This window comes from Cervus canadensis, chromosome 3 (genome assembly GCF_019320065.1).
Source record: "Cervus canadensis isolate Bull #8, Minnesota chromosome 3, ASM1932006v1, whole genome shotgun sequence".
NCBI classification, from domain to species: domain Eukaryota; kingdom Metazoa; phylum Chordata; class Mammalia; order Artiodactyla; family Cervidae; genus Cervus; species Cervus canadensis.
The window spans coordinates 9,643,025-9,665,750 of record NC_057388.1 but is presented as its reverse complement, the minus strand read 5'-3'; the positions used below and the strand labels follow the sequence as shown (position 1 = coordinate 9,665,750).

Below are 22,726 nucleotides of genomic sequence, written 5' to 3'. Positions count from 1 at the left end.
CTTTAATATTTATTGAGCATTGTATAATGAATTAGTACCTATTTTATAGTGACATGAACTCTACAACAACTTAAGTCTCTGATTATGTCAGTATTCTAATTTTGCAGAGTAAAGAACACAGCAAATTCAGATCCTATATTAAAAGATCACGTCTTTGATACACTTGTGATCACAGTGAGGATGTGAGCATTCTGTGTGACAAATATAGTCGTCCATTAAAACCCACAAGTTTTTGAAAAGGTACAAAATACTGTATGTGAAAAATTAATATGAGGATATGTTCATAAAACCCAATGCTATGCTTTTATTAAAAAAAAAAAAAAAGTCTGTCAAAAATCTAGGAATTCCCAAATATCAGATCAGTTACCTGCTTAATACTGTGCTGTTCTCCTTAGGAGTAGAAAAAGATAAAACTCAACAAGATCTTTGTAAGCACATAAAGGAGGTACAGGAAATATTAAATCTATCGCAGGCAGATGGTTCAGTTCAAAGGTTTTCATATTATTTTAAAAAATAGTTGCCATTATCTTCTGAAGGTACAGTGCCTGCTATGGTTGTTAGCCAATATTTAAAATGTTTCATTTATTGTAATAAATATACACCAAGACAGGTTTAAACAAAGCAACATGCACATTTTCACTGCCAAAATACATAAAAGTTAGAAAGAGATGCTGCACTTTTTCTGCCAAAAATGTGAATAATATATGTCTATTATATCAAAGCTTAAAATTAATATTTTAATCAAGGCAACTGGGCATACAAAAAGCTGGTATCAATAATTCTGTTGCATTTTGGATGGGTAATTTTCAAAATAATGTTATTTGTGTATTTTATACAGAATGAACTTTACATTTACAAAAACAAATTTTAAAAGAAACAGACTCCTCCCCCAAAAGACTAACTTACCGAATCATTCCGACCAAAAAAGGTATATATTGCATACAAGTAATAATCAAAGAGCTGAGACATGAAATGGATAACATCAAAAGCAATTGGCTTAAGAATGTTCATCATCTGCATATATTTACCTGAAAAGAAAAAAAAATTAAATAGCACAAAGTTAGCCTCTAATTAAGAAACCATAGAAATACTTTACCAAAATATTTTAAATGAAATATTACATTCCTTAGTCATGTCGGCCATGCCTCAAGTACTCAACAGTTATTTGTAGCTAGTGACTAGTATACTGGACAGCGCTGATATAGAACAGTTATACCATCTTGGAAAGTACTACAGGATGGCACTGATTAAAAAAGGAAAAACAATCCCTATAAAGACTTCTCAGGTCATTCTATTTTACGGTTTGCCTTATATTCATGGAACTCCTGACCTCTTCTATGTGTATAGTGACACTGTACACATACCCAACACAGTTCCTCATCTCTTGGAGATTCTATTTAGAACAATTTCTTCAAAAATGCTTAGGTGTAATAAGACAAAAGACAATATATTTTGAGAAAAAGTGGGGTTCTTTTCATAAGCATATTATACACATGTAGCAAAAGTAAAACACAAACAAACAAGAATAAAATGTGGAAGACACTCCCCGTTACCCTGGATCCTAGCCCTGTGAAATCTGCTGCTGGAGGCCAAGAACATTTCTTTATCACCACATCAGAGCTCAACAGTCTCAAAGTGCCAAGAACACATCCTCCTCATTCCTTCCTTTGGGAGATGCCAGTGTTCCTTTCTTTTTCCTCTACACATATGATACAGTTACATAAAAACATTCAAAACCCAAAATTTCTGCATTTATAAACTTGTTCATGTGTTTGAAAGGTGCATGGGAGATGGGCTGAATCAAATAACACCCAATAATGAGTACTGAATTGTGTTTCTTTTTAAAAGGAAATAACAGGGAAAGAAGCATATCTATAAAAAATGCTCTTCTGCAGAAGTTGTCAAAACAGGCTATTTGCTTTTTCCAAATGAGCATTCAGGAGCCATCTCCACTTTATGGAACTGCTATGCATTTTAAAGTGGTACCAGTGAGGACACCAGAATTCAAGAGAAAACACATTAACTGCAGTAGGAAAAAAATGACAAATTTACTCTAATGGAACTATCTACATCATTTCTTTATTATCTAAGAACTCAGTGTATCTGTCTTAATTTACAAGAGAAATTAGTTTAAATAAGGGACAGTCAGAAAAACAAGCACACACATATATCAAAGAGAAAAAAAAACATCAATTTAGATTCTAACTCCTCGATTTAGAGTTTTTTAAATTTTAGTTTTTTAGATCTTTGTAAACAAAAGATTTACAAGTCTTTTGTTTCAGAATTATTTTTTGTAATCATTTCACATAATCAAGATTTTTTTTTAATGAAAATACACTCATAGAACATTCTGGATCATTATGAAGATATTTCATTGACTGTAAACACATTGCTATTTAAACTGCAACTATTTACCCATTAAATAATGTGCTACTGTAAAGAAAAAAAAATGAAGAAGTAGATTAGTCTGTAAAAGAACTTTTCTAAAAGGTGAATAGTAGAAAACATCTGTATTGACACATATCCAGAATACAAAGCTCCTCTCCATTCTTAATAAGATTAACCATTCTTCATATAAGTCATCTTAAGAAAGGATATAAAAATGAATTAATAGGTAAAAGCTATTTTAAATGTGCATTCAGAAGAAAAAAAAATAACAGATGATCCCAATTGGTCTGAAAAAAAATGAAACATAATCATTCACTCATTCAATACATTGAACAAACACTTTTTGAAAGCTTACTATGCTCCCTCCCGGTCTTGTGTTAAGACACAAGGAACCATACAGAGTCCCTGTTCTCTCACAGAGCCCACTCCATGACTTCACAGGGTCCGACATGGAAGGCAGTCACTGATAAGCAGGCTGCCAGTATATTAACGAGAAGAGTAAGAAATCTGTCTTTCCAGTTCTAGAGGGTTGAGTAGGCCTTTGGAGACCTGAGGGAACTTACACACTCCCTCAGTATTACTGAACTAAAAAAGAATTTTACAATCACTTAAAATACGTATGAAGAGAAGTGGCTGAGAAAGTAAAGGCAGGCAGGTGTGCTCACCAGAAAACGATAAATCCCCAAACATTCCTAGACCAGGGGTTGGCAAACCTTTCCTGTAGAGGACCAAAGGCTAGATAGCTTAGGCTCTGTATGTCATTCAGTCTCTGGGGCAGATACTCAGCTCTGCTGGTCTTGGTTTCAACTATTCAACTCTCCCATCACAGCACAGAAGCAGCCATGGACGATACGTGAACAAATGAGCATAGGTGTATTCCAATAAAACTTTATTTACAAAAACAGGTAGTCAGACTGATTTGGCCTGCAGGCTACAGTTTCCCAATCCCTGTCTGTACTAGATGACAGAGAGCAGCTGGGAGCAGGACGATGGAAAGATACAAAGAGAACCACAAAGGATGTGGAAGCTGTCTGGTAAGACGTGACTGCTGAGAATCAACAGGCACTGCAGAAGAACAGGAACGAGACACGGGGCTGAGAAAGGACGGATGAACTGAAGGTCTGCACACGGAACGAGCTACCTGTCCTAGCTACTGTTCCTCATCAGCAGTTACAGTACTGTAGCCTCCCCCACCTCACCTGCAGTTTCAGTTACCCACAGTCAACCTCACTCCGAGAATAGCAGATAGAAAACTCTGGAAATAAACAAGTCGTAAGTTTTAAGTCGAGTGTTGCTCTCAGTAGCGTGCTGAAATCTCAGCTGTCTGGCACCATCCCTGTGACCAGCAAATCCTGCCTGCTAGTCACTTAGTACCACTTCAGTTATCAGATCAACTGTTGTGGTATCTCTGTGCCTGTTTAAGGAATCCTGATTTTACTTGATAACGGCCCCCAAATGCAAGAGAAGTGATGCTGGCAATTTGGATCTGCCAAAGGGAAGCTGTACGGTACTTCCTTTGAGTGAAAAGGTGGACGTTCACAACTTAATAATGAAAGAAAAGAAATCATATGCTGAGGATGCTAAGATCTACGGTAAGATTGAATCTTCTGTGAAACCATGAAGAAGGAAAATGAAATTTGTGCTAGTTTCGTTGTCACACCCTGGACTGCAAAAGTTTCAGCCAAAGCAATAAGTGTTTAGCCAAGATGGTAAAGGCGCTGAATCTGCACAGTAAGATACTGTGAGAGAGACTACATTTATATAACGTTTATTATCGTCTATGTTATAAGTTTTCTATTTTATTATTAGTTTGGCTTGTTAATCTTTTCCTGTGCCTAGCCTAATTTATAAATTAAACTTTTTACCACAGGTATGTATACCTAAGAAAAAATATCATCTATATACAGTATGCCATTATCTATGGTTTTAGGCATCTACTGGGGATCTTTGAACATATCTCAACACATAAGGGGGGACTACTGTATAGGCTGCCAGAATTTCCCAGACAAAAGCAAAATAAAACCCCCTAGGAGTTCTTTCTAAAAGAAGTATACAGTAAACAACATCTCCCCCCACCCCCAACCCCAGCAAATACACTTAACTGAACAAACTTATAAATTAGAAAAGCTAAGGTTTCTAGTGTGGCTATTGGCACCACAGATTAAAACCTTTCTCATTCTGGGAAATTGGAGATCTGTCCCCATAACGTAAAGGCCACCAGCAAGTCCACCCAGACATGCCCTACTCTATACCAAGTTCCCAGTTAGAACATCTACTAAGGAGAAAGAGCCTGCTCCAACACAGTTCTAATTACTCAGCAGAGGACACCCACATGGCTATCCAGGCCTTCTAGGGATAAATAATCAAAAGTCATCAGGCCCATGAGGAAAATTCAGAGTGACAGTAAAAAGAAAAGTTGATGCTAGAGAAAATAAAACAACTGAAGCTAAAGAAGAGAAAACACAGTAATTATGTAAAGCCCTATAACAGGCAAACATGGCAGGAAGAAAAAGAGTACAGAAGGGTTGTTATGTATTTAAAGTTATTAAAAATGTGATCTTTAAAAATATTAAAGAAATGGGGAAAGGAAGTCTACCAGAAGGTATAGCAAAAAGATAAGAATACAGAAAAATATTGATATTCGAGAAATATGAGACGTAAAGGGCCAACTTAAGAGACTAAACACTTGAGTAAGGGGAAATCAAAGAAAAAGAGATTAAAGAAAATGGGGAGGTAGAAATCAAAGAAACATCATAGCTGAGAAACACATGAACCATTAGACTGAAAGGATAACAAACTACCCAAAACACTTAATGAAAAAGAACTCACACACAGAGACATCACAGAGGATTCTGAGATATCAAGGGGAAAAAACACTAAAAGCTTTCAGACAGACAGAAGAGATTCACCTACAACAAAATGAATAATAGAACATCAGACACTTCAACTTTCTAAGGAAAAGTAATTCTCAGCCGACAATTCTATACACAACTAAACTGTCATTCCAAGAGCAGAATAAAGACATATTTAGACTGACAAGTATTCAAAACATTTACTTCTTAACACCCTTTTCTGAGAAATTACAATTAGAAGAAAGACAATCGGAAACAAACCAAGAAATTGCCTCCATACTACTGAGAGGGAGCAGTAGGTGGGTGGCAGACACTTGCTTTTTACCACAGGCTCTTCTTTACTAATTAATGTGTTACTGCGAGGGCTTCCCCGGTGGCTCAGTGGTAAAGAACCTGCCTGAAGTGCAGGAGATGCGGGTTTGATCCCTGGGTCGGGAAGATCCCCTGGAGGAGGGCATGGCAACCCACTCCAGTACTCTTGCCTGGAGCATCCCATGGACAGAGAAGCTCACATCCCATGGACAGAGAAGCTCGGCAGGCTAGAGTCCATGGGGTCGCGAAGAGTCGGACACAACTGAGCATGCATGTACACATGCACGTGTTACTGTGAGAGGAGCCACCTTGATAAAAATACAGAAGCATGGTTCCGAAGTTAGCCAGAGGAGCTGAGAAAATGTGGTCTGTAGTTCAGATACACAAGCACCCTCTCTTCCTCTCCAGAGTTCCCGACAGAAGGCACAGAGGTAGCATGCTTTAGGGACACAGAGGAAAGTTACCTAACAGGTAGCCTAAATAACCAAGAAAGGTGTCTCCCAAACTACAAACTTCATGAAGTTCCTATTTCTGCCTCCAACCTCTATTATCACCGTGCTGACCTCTGTCCAGGAACTGACACTCCTGACATCCTCCACTAGGGCTATGAAGCATGCAAGTCAAGAGCTCACTGGCTCTAGGATCAGACAACCTGTGTGACATATAAGGCATGTTATTTATCACTGGGCTTCAATTAACTGTATGTTAAAAAGGTACTCTGAAGAACTCATGAGAAAATGCTTGTCAAGTATTTACATAGCATATAATAAGAGAGCAAAATGTCTTAGCTACCTCTGCTACTTTTTAAAAATAAATATACTCATGATGAAGGCAAAATGGGAGACATATATATATATATAGGATATTACATGAAGAGAATCTAACCTAATCTGGAGATGAGGAAACGCTTCAGAGGAAGCACTGTTTAAACTTTCTCACCCTTTGCAGCAACATGGATGGGTCTAGAGATGATCATAGTAAGTTAAGTCAAGTCAGACAGAGAAAGACAAAAATCACATGACATCACTTACATGTGGAATCTAAAAAATGATACAAATGAACTTATTTACAAAACAGAAACAGACTCAGAGACATAGAAAACAGACTTATTGTTACCAAATGGTAAGAGGGAGAATAAACTGGGGATTTGGGTTTAGCGGATACACACTATTACATACAAAATAAACAAGGGCCTACTGTACAGCGCTGGGGACTATATTTGATATCTTGTAACAGTCTATAATGGAAACAATCTGAAAAAGGAATACATACATATATATGTATGCACATATGTGCGTATATGAAACTGAACCATTTCCTATACATCGGAAACAGTGTAAGTCAACTATACTTAACTTTTTTTAAAAAAGCAAAAAACAAAAACCCTCTCACCCTAAATCTAGAGCATGAGTCCTGTCTACTCAAGGGAAAGAGACACACAGAGGGGCTGCAGAAGAAACCACGGAGCCGCGTGGACAAGGACTACACCCAGAGGGACAAGAGTGGGCCTGCCTTCCCAGCTCATCGTAGGAAACGCAGAGAGGAGTGTGATGACCCCAGGGAAGGTGGCCTGGGGGGATTCAGTCAGTGAGACACAGCCCCTATGCAGAGGAGGGAATGCGGGGAAAAAGAAAAAGAAATGCTGCAAGTGTGTGTGTGTGTGTGTCTGTGTGTGTGTTAAAAATTAAGTGTTCTCAGTGTAAAATTTACTGAGTAGCTACAGAAGCGAAAAGCATTTGGCTGGGTGCTCTATATGCTGCGAAGATGGCAAACTTTCTCCTTCTTGTATAGGAGCTGACAATCTGACGGGGCAAAGGCAAGAACAGGATCTGAGCTGGGAGGATGCTCGTTATCCTTAGAACAGTGCACTGAGCTGAGAGATCCTCAATGGGTATAAATAGCACATTAAGGCCAACTGGAAATGCTATAAGTGAGAAAGGAGATTTGGAGGTCAGGGCTTTGTTTATACCTTGGGGTATTTTAATTTTTAACCATTTTCACACATTACTTTTTCAATTTAAAACACTCTGTCATGTCAATGTATGGCAAAACCAATACAATATTGTAAAGAAAATAAATAAATAAAACTGAAAAAAAAAAAAAGGAATCATACACACACAAAAATTAAACACTCTGTGATAAAAGAAAAATATCAATGCCCCACCTATAAGAATGTACCAATGAAAGAGATTTCTTCCCTCCTATTTCTGGGTTTCCTCCATCACATACACTGCCACTCAGCCACAGTCTGACTAAATGTCCCTTATGTACGTTTCCCGGTAATGTTAAATCCTGTGCATGGGCTGGTGTGTATTCTTTCCAGCTGCTAAGGTAATAATTTTGATTTAAGGACTGCAGGTTTTATGAACATAGGTTCTGGCACCCTATCTTCTGCCCCTCAGCTTAACCACAGCTGCTCACATGAGAGTTGCCTCCAGTAGAGAAAACTGGGTAACAAGGCTACTTCACTGATGAGACATATACCTTTAAATTTCTCTGCCTCTAGCTGCAAGAAATTCTCAGCCTGACAGGATTTTCTCTTTTCACAAGCAAGCATTCTGGTTGGTCCCCTGTACTTGTGAAAGACTCCAAGCCTTTCTAATAGATTTGGGTACCACCTAGGACTGGGGAGCCCCATTAGCACTCTTTTGTCTAATCTCTCCTAAATATCTGCCAAATAAACACCACTTTGTATACGCCTTTAATGTTCTCAAATGTGCTTCCCAACCACTGAGAATGAGTTCCTTCATCTTCCCAGGCACCAAAAATTAATCTAGCTTATTTACACAACTGGCTTTGTGGAGAAGACTCTTGAGAGTCCCTTGGACTGCAAGGAGATCCAACCAGTCCATCCCTAAAGGAGATCAATCCTGGGTGTTCACTGGAAGGACTGATGCTGAAGCTCAAACTCCAATACTTTGGCCACCTCATGCGAGGAGTTGACTCATTAGAAAAGACCCTGATGCTGGGAGGGATTGGGGGCAAGAGGAGAAGGGACGACAGAGGATGAGATGGCTGGATGGCATCACTGGCTCGATGGACATGGGTTTGAGTAAACTCCGGGAGTTGGTGATGGACAGGGAGGCCTGGTGTGCTGCGATTCATGGGGTCACAAAGAGGTGGAGATGACTGAGCGACTGAACTGAACTGAACTGAACCGGCTTTGTAAGAAGAGATGTTTCCTTTGCCAGTATTACCTTCAAGTATTTCTATGCAATAATAACAGGGGATGGAGTACTGTTATTTACTAGTCAGAGACCCCTCAGTGAGTGGCTCCCTTAAAGTTCTATTTTATGAATATGTCCGAAATGAAGATAAAGACACCCAGGCAGAGAGACAGTGGCAGGCATGGAAGTCTACTGAGGAAGAGTGGCAGCACCTAGTCCCAGCCCGAAATGAAAGACACGAGTTAGATGATCACACTAGGCACTGTGCCCCAGTGACAACTCTAGTAAAAGATCCAGGGGGAAGACGACTTAAATTACGGTGGTCAGGTTCCCTGAGTAAGGTTCTATTCAGGACTGCTCAGGTTTTACACACTTGCTATTCTAAAGAGCCACAGAATGAAGTTTTTCTGTTTTTATAAAGCCACTGTTAGAAAACAATGTCCACTGTGCTGGTCAGTGATCCTTATGGAAGAATTTGTTGTTCCTGTCTTCTGAATTTAGTTCCAGCAGCACACTTCTATCATTATCATATCCCTTTCTTAGATAATGAGGAAAACAGAATGCATTGTTCCTTCTGATTTGCCTGCATCCCAGGTGGTGCTAGTGGTAAAGAACCTGCCTGCCAATGCAGGAGATGTAAGAGACTCGAGTTCAATACCTGGGTTGGGAAGATCCCCTGGAGGAAGGCCTGGTGACCCACTCCAGTATTCTTGCCTGGAGACTCCCATGGACAGAGGAGCCTGGTGGGGTCCATAGGGTCGCAGAATCAGACATGACTGAAGCGACTCAGCACGCACACAATTGAATAAAACATGATTTTCCCCTCCTCAATTTTGTTGTGGCTTCCTATCTGCTTTGAGTGAATATATGTCTTTTAGGGTAAAAGGCAACAATGATGACCTCTAGTCCTTTTTGAACTAGGTAAAGGAGTTAACCTACCTTAAATGTGGTTAAGTTACCATTTAATGTGGTTGATTGTACTATTTTCCCCAATTATCTGCTCTTTCCCACCTCCACTCCCTGGAAGAGGATTACGCATCCTTGCCCACTGCCCTGGACTGGCAGTTCCTTCCTGTGACAGAAGTTCACGTCTCTGCCATGGGTCAAGCCCGACTTGCTATGACCAGTGACAGGTCACAGGAGTCAGGGCGGCACATCAGAGTGGCAGTTTTAAGAGTCCTAACATGGTTCAGCTCCTGTCCTCCCCACATCCCAGACTGGTGCCACTTTTTCAGCCTGCATCGCAGAATGAAGACACACAGGGGGCAGAGCTAAGATGCTCAGGAGTCAATATGCATCATGGTAAATCATGATGAGGCCACTGATGAGTTAGGGTGTTCTGTCACTTCCACATAACCGAGCAAAAACTGACTGCATTCAACTACATCTCAAGCAGTGTGCCCAGACGCTGTAATCTACAGTGAGTACAGAGGACTGGTAAGGATGACAAGGACCTTGGAATATCCATCAGTGAGGACCATATAAGGGACCTAAGCACACTGACCCTGAAGAAGGGACTGGGGGAGGGGAAGCAAAAGGAAAGGAAGCACAGTATAGCTACCACCACCTATCGGAAAAGTGACCACATGGGAAAAAAAGAGAAAAAAAATATAGACTTACTCTTTTTGCTTTTAAGGGCATATCTAAGACCAAGAGGTAGAATTAGACAGTTATTTTGGTTTACTATGAGGAAGAGATTTCTACCAATTATATCAGTAAGAGCAGAATGAGGAGTCTTGCAAAGTAGTAATGGTTTTAGCAACTGCAAGACATGAAACAGAAACTAGATGTCCAACATATATTAGATGCAGTAGGGAAAGAAATCCTCATTTTATGGGAAATTATACAAGATTGTCTCCTCAGAATTCTTCTGACTATAAATTCTAGAGAGTAACTCACGATTGTAGGTTCAGTTAGCTCTCTTGGATAAAGAAGAAAAGCTAATTCCCTGGCAATAATCAGCCATATAATAGCTTTTTAGAATCTTCCATTTTTTTGTGTCATAAAAATATAAACTTTTTAAATATAAATTTTTTCTTTTCTGCTCAATTCATTATTACTTTTCCACACTATTTTTCCTAAAGAAAGTGAGATTTAAAAAAAAAAACAAAAAAAACATTTTTCCTTCTTTATCCCATTCATTAATGAAATTTAGAAATTATCTTTAGGAACACAGACTTTTTTTTATTAGAGCTAAGAGTAATTAAACTAGGCAACAGGAAATTATCATCTCCATAAATAGAAGACAGAGATTCTTATAGAAAATCACTAAGATTCCTGACTGGTATAGGTAACTTAATTAACATCAGAACACATCTCTATAACTTATTTGTCAAACGTACAGACTTATTTGGGAGATACAAAGGTTAAGAGAGCATATAAAATGCTGAAGTACTGATATTAAAAATCCATATCATCTTCAAACTTAAATATTTCACATGGCATTTCTAGGTTATCTGCTGTCTACAAAATCATCAATAAAGGTCTTATCTGTAATATGAATAACACTTCCCATGGTGTGAACATTTAGCTTGTAGAACTCTTGTGTCTGAAAAATGCCAGAACAATCACTTTTCACTCTGCCTATCTGACAAGATTGTGAATATCAGTGAAACAATAAAATACAAAATACTGTATAAATACAAAACTGGTACTACCATCTTCCTATATGGACCTCTAACTCACACAGAGAATTTTTCCACTAGATTTCTATTAATTGGAATATTTTAGAAAAAGAGGAAGATACAAATATTAAGTAGCTAACTAAAAAAGAAAAACTGACATTAGTATTATACTATTTGGAACAATTAAGATGAGAAAGCACTGACAGTAAGACACTCTTAAATTCCTCACTGTGGTGGGCGCTGGACTGCACAATGAAAACCCCTTTGGTAACAAATGTAGACTAATTTAACTGGTATGATAATTTTAAAAAAAAGGAATAGCTACTTACCAACAAGCCTTATTACATTTAATGTTGTATTTGTTAAGATGGGTGCATTCACTTTATTTAGACTGTAATCTGATTTCTTCCTGCTTTTTAGGGTCTCTCGAGAAACACTTGATATGAGAAAACAAAACAGATTTCAAATTAGGGTTGTCAAGTAGTAAGTCAATAAGTAATTCAGCTTAGGATATAGCCTTCCTTCACTAGTTAGCTATTGAAAATCTTACCACGTATCAGCCGGGGATGCAGAGATTACCCTCCTGTCCTTACCGAGCTTACAGTCCAGAGGGGAAGAGAAATCAGTAAACCAAGAAATAAAGGACTATAACGTATTTCTTTGGTTCTCACACATTATCAACCACTAAAAGAAGCTGTGTCACTGAATCAGAGCAATGTTTTCTTAGGTCTCCCAAGCCGATAGAAATAAAAGCAAAAATAAACAGATGGGACCTAATCAAACTTACATTCGTTTGCATAGTAAAGGAAACCATAAACAAAATCAAAAGACAACCCATGAATTGGGAGAAAATATTTGCAAATGATGGGACTAACAAGGGCTAACCTTTCAAAATATACAAACAGCACATAGAAATCAATAACAAAAAAACAACACCCCAATCAAAAAATGAGCAGAAGACCTAAACGGACATTTCTCCAAGGAAGACATACAGGTGGCCAACAGGTGCATGAAACGATGTTCAACAGTGCCAATTATTAGAGAAAGGCAAATCAAAACTACAGTGAGGTTATCACCCCAAACCAGACGGAATGGCCATCATCAAAAGTCTATAAATAATAAATGCTGGGGAGAGAGTGAGGCGAAAGGAACCCTCCTACACTGCTGGTGGGGATGTAAATTAGTGCAGCCACTATAGAGAGCAGCATGGAGGTCCCTTAAAAACTAGAAATAGAGCTACATGCCCCAGCAATCCCACTCCTAGGCATGTATCCAGAAAAGATGAAAACTCTAATTTGAAAAGGATGAAGCCCAGTTCTCACGGTGGCACTATTTACAATAGCCAAGATGTGGAAGCAACCTAAGTATCCATCTACAGATGAACAGATAAAGTATGTGTATGTATAAATATATATATGTAGACACACACACCCACATATGGACACACACATACACAAACACACCCATACAATGGAATACTGTCCAGCTATAAAAAAATGAAATAATATTATTCAGAGCAACATGGATGAACGTACAGATTATTACACTAAGTTAAGTAAGTCAGACAAAGAAAGACAAATACTATAGGATATCACTTATATGTGGAATCTAAAAAACAGTACAAATGAACTTATTTATGAAACAAAAACAGACTCGCAGACATTGGAATAAAAACTTATGGTTATCAAAGGGGAAGTGGTGGGGAGATTATCTGGGTATATAAGATTAACAGATGCACACCATCACATATAAAATAGATTAAAAAACAAGGATTTATTGTATAGCACAGGGAACTGTATTCAATATCTCATGATAAACAGTAATGGAAAAGAATTTTTAAAAAGTATATATATACACACATATATATGCATAACTGAATCACTTTGCTGTACAATGACAACTAACACAAAACTATAAATCAACTATATGTCATTAAATAAATGAATAATAAACAAAAAAGAAGCTATACCATTTAAAAAAAAAAAAATGTTCTAGGGAAATAACACATCAACTGTACAAAGCATCCTGACTTCAGACCTACAAATATGAACGACATTTTACTTAGAATCTGAAATAGGTATAAAGTATAATGGTAAAGTCTGGGGTGACAGTAGTAAATTCAAAGGAAAAGCAGCAGATATACGGTAAGTGCAGAAGGAAGGGGACAACATGTAACAAGGTCAGAGGTGAGAAAACAATAGAGTGTGCTCAGAGAGGCCTAAGGGGTTCACAGTGGAAGCCTGGAGAATGCATGGGCAGAAGGAAAAGTACAGGCCAGACCACTGGAAACAACAGAACCTCATGATCATAAAGAGCATGAACTTTATCTTAATTGCAGTGGTGAGTCATTAAGCATTTTTGCCAGGAAAAAGACACAGTCAAATTTGTATATGAAAGAAAAATCTAAATTTGTGTCCAACAATGGATTAGAAAGGTTAAGACTAGAGATGGGAAGCCAAGGAAAGGGGACTGATTCAATGATCTGCACAGAGACTTTTCCTTGAACTAGGATGGTGGCAGTGAAATACAAGAAATTTTGATAAATTCAAGAGACATTGGGAAGTTGGAATTGACAGTAACTGTCGACTGGTTGGCTGGTTGCCAATTAGTAGTTTACATCATGTATATTTCTTAGGGGCAAAAGTTTAAGGGGCTGTAAAATCTACCAAGAATGTGAGTACATACACATGTAAATGGCAGCTATTTGTTCAACTTAAGAGTTTTCTTTTCAGCAAAAACATAACCTAGAACATCTGATGAAGAAGTCCAACAAAATAGTTCTACTCAGTTCAGAATGGATCACAGATGTAGATATCACACATTTGTGCAAACCAATGGAAAAAAAATTTTCCCAATTATATCAGTTGCTTATTTTTGAGGTGAGAGATTACATCAATCAAGGTGTCAAACCAACCAAGTATTAACTAGGTACTTGGAGGGTAAAGGGTATGTAAATCTGTCATTAAAAATAAAGTATATTTGTGGTCATTCAGTGTCTGATAGTCATGACATTACTCACAAATCAGAATCAGGCCCAATTTAAAGAAGGTGACAAAAATTCTTATATGGTTATCATAGTTATTGAAGAAGACAGTTAATCATAAAACAAAAACTCAAGTACAAAAAAAGGAACATCAACAAAAGGCTCAAATAGCAAATATCAATGACACTGGGAAGATTTTTCTGTATTTACTAGACTGAGGCAGGAACTCCACATACAAAACAGATGACTGTTTCCCTCCTGGAGGAAAAGGAAATCAATGTGAAACAAACAGATCTATGTGAGGCATAAACTGCCTTCGAAAGCGGTACTGATTCTATAAATTGCAAGTCTGTTTATCTGCAAAAGCTACTGAATTAAGAACTCTTAGGTTATGCCATTATGAGAAAAAAAAAAAACTACTACATTTTCAGCCTTTCAGGAATCGTTTAAAAAATATATTAACTTGTCATGTGACATTATAACCAAAAGAAAATTTAATTTTTGAGGTCTGTTTTTTCTTAACCTTGCAAGTAAATCCTATATGCTAAGCATGCAACATAAAATGTGAAATACCATACAACCTAAGAATAATTACCTTTTCACAGGAGCATCTCCTGTCTGCTCATCAACAAAATCTCGTTTTAGTTCCTCAGGAACATCACTGTCACTGTCATATTCCTGATAAGCACTTTTTTCTTGTTCATCAGATTCATACTGAAAACAAAAACAAAAACAGTATATTCAACAGTGTGAACATAGAACCAACCTTTCTTGGAGTCTTTCAACACAATAATAACCAATCTTATAAGAAGCTTTAATTTTGCCATCAAAAGCTTGTTAACCTTCCCTTTTCTTTATCATCATGCTACCCTAACCAGCAAAAGAAAAAAGAAAAATACAAACATTATACTTTCAAAAGCTTATAAATGACCAAAAGAAAAAGAAAGTTTTCACATAAACAAATAAAAAACAACACACCCTAGAAGAGGAAAACAGTGTATGTTTGATTTGATTTAAAAAAACTCTTTCTTCAAGTAGTTTCATCAAACATATTTCCATTTTGCTACTTTATTATAAAAAGCTGAAGGATAAAATTCTGACAGTCTAGAAGTATTAATTCAGCTTAATAAACACATACAACACACATGCTAATATTCTAATTCATTATTTAATTCCAAGGGCAGCTTAGAAACTTAGGCTAAGCGCCCAGGGACTACTGATCAAGGACAAAAATGGTAGATTTGCTCTTGAGAGGCAGAGTGCCTCATCTTCTTGGCATCGTGGCCCCGTGCCAGCGTGGGAGAGGAAGCGGAGTCCACGCCCAAGAAAGGAAGCATGGTGGTGTCACCACATCACCGTCGATGGGCATTATAAATTAATGTGGCTGAACAACGGCTAACACTGATGGAGTTTTAACCAGGTACTGGGCTAAGTGCTCTCATAAACTGTCCCACCGACTCTTCAGAACAATCTACAAAGGAGTTTCATCCCCATATGCCAGCTGAGGAGACCAGTATGATGGCAACACGGGAAGGAATTAGTCCTCTCATTCAACGACTACTTTTCGAGTCTAAAGCATTATGACAGGCTTCCCAGATGGCTCAGTGGTAGAGTCTGCCTGCCAAGCTGGAGATGAGGGCTTGATCCCTGGGTCAGGAAGATCCCCTGGAGAAGAAAATGGCAACCCACTCCAGTACTCTTGCCTGGAGAATCCCATGGAGGGAGGAGCCTAGCAGGCTCCAGTCCCTGGGGTCCCGAGAGAGTAAGACATGACTTAGCGACTAAACAACAACAACAAAGCATTATGACAGGTTCTTTCTAAGATGTGGACTCTGACTCTCAAGGACCTATACTGTACCCGGGAAGATTAGCTCACATGTTAATAGATACAAACGAACATTAGAGACATTCTCCTCTACTTGTACACAACGTGATTCTGCTGACACTCAGAAAGGTCTTCTCTATAAACTAGGGTCAGTTCCCCAGCACCACAGATCATTTTCAAGGATTCTGTGTTTGCACATTTCCCTACCTGATAAAATTTGTAAACCCAACACCAACACTTCACAACACTTCCATGGTCATGCATGGGTGTGTGCTCTGCGTGGAGTGGGAAACCCTTCTGAGTCACCTGCCCTGCATACTCCCAACAAGGTAACAAGGCAACCAGGCAACCAACCCTCCACCTTCTTATTTTGGCCCTCCCACCGTAAACAAACACCCTTTTCACAGTTGATTTACTGCCACATTCTTAAAATCTCTGTGCATTTTGCTGGTGATTTCACTGTTCAGAATGTGCCCCAAGCACAGGACTAGTGCCGTGTAGAGTTTCCAAGTGCAAGAAGACTGTAAGGCGCCGTATGGCAAAAGTAAGTATGTTAGGTAAGCTTCACTCAGGCATGGGCTATGGTGCTGTCAGCTGTGAGCTCAATGTTAATAAGTCGACCCTGTATATTAAAACACACATAAAACAAAGGTTGTATACTGACCAGTTGGTGCAAATGTTGTGACCAGAAGCTTGCAGATACTTAATCCCATATGTTGCCTAAAAGTAACAGTTTTCTATTTGCAGATTTAGTGTTCGTGGTTACCTTATATAGAATACAACTGCCACAAAGAAAGAATCAAAGGCAATGGGAGATTAAAATGAACAAATCACTAGTACAGAGGGATACATTATTTCAAAAATATTGAAATGGCTTAATCCTTTCTGTTTAGTCTACATTAACAGAGACAAAATATCACAAAGAATCACTAAATTATCATTTTAAATAAGGTTTACTATGAAATAATTTCTACTTCACAATGAAACATGATATTGGTAAATTTTCATGACAATATTTTTTAAAGGATAGTTTCACTTAATAACAAAATCCAAAAACATGGAAACAAATTCAACAGCTTTTTGTCAAATCTGCACAGTTTTCACTGCATCTTCATCAAATCCAAAATAAAAATCGTACCAGTCCCTCTGGAAATTCTGAAGAGCAGAAGGACACATCCAAATTAAAACTGTGAATACACCCTATAGGTAATGGTGAAGCAAGCATTCCCACATGTAAATATGGGAAAACTGAGGGTCACAGAGTTACAATAACTTGCCAAGAGCCCCACAGTTAATCAATGAAAGTCATAATCATTCAGCTGCCTGCAAATCTTGCCACCAACTCACACTACTCCTGGTTTATGCTGTTTTTTGAACTGCTCAGTGTTGTTAAAACACTACTCCTATATAACACAAGGAGCCCAGCGGGGCACTCTGTGATGACCTAGAAGGGTGGGATGGAAATTCACAAAGCGGGGTGATATATATATATATAGTCATGACTGATTCGCATTGATGTATGGCAGAAACCAACATAACATTATAATAAAATTATATACCAATTAAAAATAAATAAATTTACAAAACAAAAACATCATACTCTTAAATGCTCTAAACATTCCTAGCCAGTAACCAAACAGGACATTACCCTTTCTCAGTAAAGGGGATATGGAACAAAATGACTCACTTAGCTGCCTAAGAGTAGAGTTGAGAGAAAAGTGAAGATGATCTATTCTTGCATACATCCACCCATCCAACAAATCATGTAACTGTGCAGTGAAGAAACTATACCCCTATTCCATCAATAATCTGATAAGAATATAAAGCAATCTGATAACAATATAAAGCAAACATAAAGACAGAGCTCATCATTCAAAAGGACAATGTCAACAAAATGTACTGGAAAGCCATTCACTTCCAGCACAAACAGTAACACAGGTGCCTAAGTATAAAGGTAGGAAAGTGGGTGGTAAATATATGAATGCATGCGCGTGTGCTTAGTCTTGTCTGACTCTTTGCAACCGCATGGACTGTAGCCCTCCAGGCTCCGCTGTCCATGGATTTCCCAGACAAGAATACTGGAGTGGGCTACCATTTCCTGCTCTTAGGGAATCTTGCCGACCCAGGGATCGAACCTGTGTCTCCCGTGTTTCCTGCACTGGCAGGTGGACTCTTTATCACCGCATCACCTGGGAAGCCCCACAGGTAGGAGAGGAGGGTAGTAAACGTAAGAACAAATCTAGCCAATTACCTTGCTCACTGGGTACCACCCTCTCGATAAGAAAACCCCACTTACATGCCACGGTATGTTTTAAAAACACCACATACCCCATTAGAAGCCAGGACATCTTCCGTTTCTTCATCTTTGTGGTCGGCCTGAATTTCAAATGGGTTCCCACCACTGCAGTACTGCTCAAACAAGGTTACTGTTTTTGAGGAAGTTGCAGATGACTGCTTACTGGGGGAAACGGATGGGGAACGAGACTGTTCCATGAACTTAAATTCCTAGACATTAAAAAAAGAAACGAGCCAGATTCCTTTTTGCAACAGCAATAAAATTCAAGTACATAAACATGAGTTTGAGCAAACTCCAGGAGATGGTGAAGGACAGGGAAGCCTGGCGTGCTGTAGTTCATGGGGGTCACAAAGTATTGGGCACAACTTAGTGACTGAACAACATCAACATAAACATATTCCATCAGAGCAAATGCAGAGTTAGTGAAGAAAACCATCCTGATTCTTTACGTTATTCACTTTTAAATCTCATAAGCTTTCTGAGAGCACAAGCTTGGACACACATGTTCAAATGTTTTCCTAAAGACAATTCAGTAACCGACATCACTTAAAACAGAGCTGTCTGCATCAAGCTACTTTTGGCTTACTTTATGGAATGGCACAGAAATTTTTTTTAATAACTTCAATTTGAATGATAATTCTAAAAATTTTTACACAATAGCAAAAGTCCCAGTAGGGTAGTTTTAATCAACAGAGTCATTTATAAAAGCTAATTATTGTCAGGTCAAATAGCTTACACCATTTAAGATACTCTGTGTGAAAACAATGAAAACCAAGCACATATATTTTTCTCTGTTATGGTGGTGGTGGTGGTGGTTTAGTCGCTAAGTCAGGTCTGACTCTTGAGATACCATGGACTGTAGCCTGCCAGGCTCCTCTGCCAATGGGATTCTCCAGGCAAGAATACTGGAGTGGGTTGCCATTTCCTTCTCCAGGGGATCTTCCCAACCCAGGAATTGAACCTGGGTTTCCTGCAGTGCTGGCAGATTCTTTACTGACTGAGCTATGAGGGAAGCCCTGTTTTATAATTATATCAAATTTATGTATGCCTGTACCACACACAAAATTGATGGCTAAATACAAATTCAAATAAAATTATTTACATAGAGATTCTAAAATCAATGCTGGAATTTGAAGTAATATAAGGAAACATCTTAATTTAATAACTCTAAAATAACGTTAAAATTAATATTAATTTTTCTATCTTTAAAGCATTTATTAATCAACATGTTTCATTGCATTTCATATTGCCACTTTAGGAAAGCAATATGATAAACCTGGATAAGAAGTAAGCTATTATACAATATGAGTGTAAACACTATTACATTAAAAAAATCCTTTTAATCATGTATTCTTTACATTTATCCAGAATAAGAAAATTCTTTCTAGAAAGATATTTCTTCCAGAGGCAAAAACTAACCACAGTAGACCTTTTAAAAAAGAATCTAAATTTATATACTATATTCTGACACTGGATATTTGTAGGACATTGTCTAACACACAAGAAATATTTATCTACACTATGTTTCAACCAAGAGAAAAAACAAATCAATTAAAGATATTTTCACAGATTACATTACAGGATTCAAGGAATCAACTAATAAAAATTAGTGGTATTTTTTAGTAAATGCCTCTTTTATCCCTGAGGCATTTTCTCATTGCAGACAAATTTATGAGTTGCAGCAGAAATTAAGAACCTACTGGACTCTTTAAGGAATGACAAATATTCTTCAAACATGAGCATTTTCACTAAAGACCATCAAAACATAACTGATTATTTTTCTGTAAGATTTAAACAAAGCAGGGACCCTCTTCTGAAATCTAAAGAAAACAAATTACTTTAATTGTGACTCTTTGCAGGCAAAAGAGTTTCTCTAACCTGTATAAACTGAAATTTGTAAAATGTGACAGACTATGACATCTATAAAAGTGTCACTCTTGTAAAAAAAAAAAGGCTTATTATTAATCACTTTTAAGGAAGAAAGGAAAGTCACTCTTTCTTAATTTAATTATTTTATAAATGCTTTCATGTATCTGGTTTGCTTTTAAAGATTACTAAATAAAAAACTGATATATCTGTTCTTAAACTTACATGAAGTTGCAAGATGCTGAAATTTGACTTCACAGGACAAAGTTCCCAGGTCTCATTCTCTAGAAACATTCTCAGTTCATCAAGCCTTGTTCTTAAAAACAAATAACGAATAATCCAAAAAGTAAGGAGAAAAGCACACTGCATGCAAGAATTAATATAACAAAAACTATTACAGCTATCATTGTGATCATAATCAATTCTGAAAATCCATTCAGACCAATATAGTAAACACAAACATTTGCTTTTATGTACTTATTTGTAAGAGAAAAAAACCTCAAGTATTTACCAAACTCAGAATATTTTTACTATATTGCAAAAATAATAAATGCATGGAAAATGACATTTATATTAAGTGACTAAACTAAGCGACTCACCAATTCATGTACGTAAGATATCCTTTAGCTAATGACATATCATTGCCAAAAGAAAAAACAAGAAATAATTTACAGGGTTTAGGAAACCATAAATACTGACAAATGTTTTATGTTAAAGAGCATAGATCTTAATCACTTTTACTAAACCACAATATCAAGGTGATTATCACTCTAAATATATTTTAGCTCAGTGCCTATCTATCTCTACACAACATTTACGGGATAAATTAGCAAGTATGGCACTTAAATTAACAAGTAGTCACATATCATGCTGATCTCTTCTTTCTTTAATGCTATTGCTCTTACTGTTTTCTGAGTGTGTGCATGTGTGTGTATGTATGTTCAGCAGTGTCCAACTCTGTGACTCATGAACTGTAGCCCGCTAGGCTCTTCTGTCCGTGGAATTTTCCAGGCAGGAATACTGGAGTGGGTTGCCATTTCCTTCTCCAGGGGATTTTCCTGACCCAGGGATCGAACTCCCATCTCTTGTGTCTCCTGCACTGGCAGGCAAATCCTTTACCACAAGCACCACCTGGGAAGCCCTGTCTCTTTGGTAATCAGTATATTATGCAAGCAATTCCAGAGAAACAAATACTTCCTTATTGTTAACCCAGGAATAAAAGGGCCAGTGTCTGTCCTCTTCCTACAACAAGCCTCACTCCTGTTACTAAAATCATGCTAAAAACAAAATCTAGATTAAAAAAAAACAAAACTCACAGGCTCTAAATTAAAGATAGAATAAATGGTAAAGTCTTTGAAAAGCAGAAATTGCTCCAAATATTAGTGTTTCTAACAGGCAAGGGCTTTAAAATAACTACTCTAAACAAGTTAAACAAAATAGAGAAAAAAGATGCACAAAAATGGATAAAAAGAAAAATTTTTTAAGAACTGCAATAATAAAAACAAAAAAGAATCAAACATTCTATAATTGAAAAACTATAATACTTCAAATTAAAACTGGGTAAGTAAAACACCAGATGACAGAATTAATGAACTTGAAGACAGTTTGATAGGAAATAGCAAACCTGAAGCACAAATGCAAAAAAAAAAAAAAAAAGGGAAAAACCAGAAAAGATCATAAGAGATAGGTGAGACTGTCAAAACATCTAGTATGCATGCAACTGGATGGAGAGGATAGAGAGAAGAGCAAAAGAAACGTCTGAAGTGGTAGGTCATGGCTGAGAATTTGGCAAAAGTGGTTGTGCCCATATCTATCACCATTTACAAAAATTAACTAAAATGAATCACAGATCGAATGTAAGAACTGAAACTATGAAGTTCAGAACTCTTACAATTCTACAAGGAAAAGATAAATAAATCAATTTTAAAATAGGCAAAAGCTTTGAACAGACATTTTTTTGTAAAGAAGATAGATATATGAACGACCAGTAAACATGTAAAAAGTGTCATTCATCAGGCAAACATAAATCCAAACCATAAGGAGGTACGCTTCACAACCACCAGGATAGCTAAACCAAAGAGACAACAAGAGCTAGCAAGGGTTTGGAGAAGTTAGAACCCTTATATAGTGCTGGTGGAAATGCGAAATGGTACAACCACTTTGGAAAAGTTTGGTAGTTTCTCAAAATGTTAAATGTAGAGTTACCATATGACCCAGAAACTTCACTCTGTATTGGTTTTCTGTGGCTACTATAAAACAAACAAACAAACAAAAAAACCGGTGACTTAAGGCTTCACAGGTGATGCTAGTGGTAAAGAATGCGCCTGCCAATGCAGGAGACTTGGGTTCAATCCCAAGACAGAGGAGCCTGGTGGGCTACAGACCATAGGGTCACAAAGAGTCTGACATGACT

At 37.6% G+C, this 22,726-nt stretch overlaps 1 protein-coding gene across 1 annotated transcript in view; it reads right to left on the bottom strand.

Moving 5' to 3' along the window:
- Positions 1–22,726, bottom strand: part of VPS50 (VPS50 subunit of EARP/GARPII complex) — a 120,604-nt gene that overhangs the window by 20,923 nt on the left and 76,955 nt on the right. Inside the window, exons 17-21 of the mRNA XM_043462594.1 lie at positions 20,539–20,629; positions 18,480–18,656; positions 14,922–15,040; positions 11,673–11,779; positions 907–1,028 (exon numbers count right to left, since the gene is read on the bottom strand). Of these exons, the coding sequence (XP_043318529.1) occupies positions 907–1,028; positions 11,673–11,779; positions 14,922–15,040; positions 18,480–18,656; positions 20,539–20,629 (616 nt within the window). The remainder of the gene's footprint in view (positions 1–906; positions 1,029–11,672; positions 11,780–14,921; positions 15,041–18,479; positions 18,657–20,538; positions 20,630–22,726) is intronic.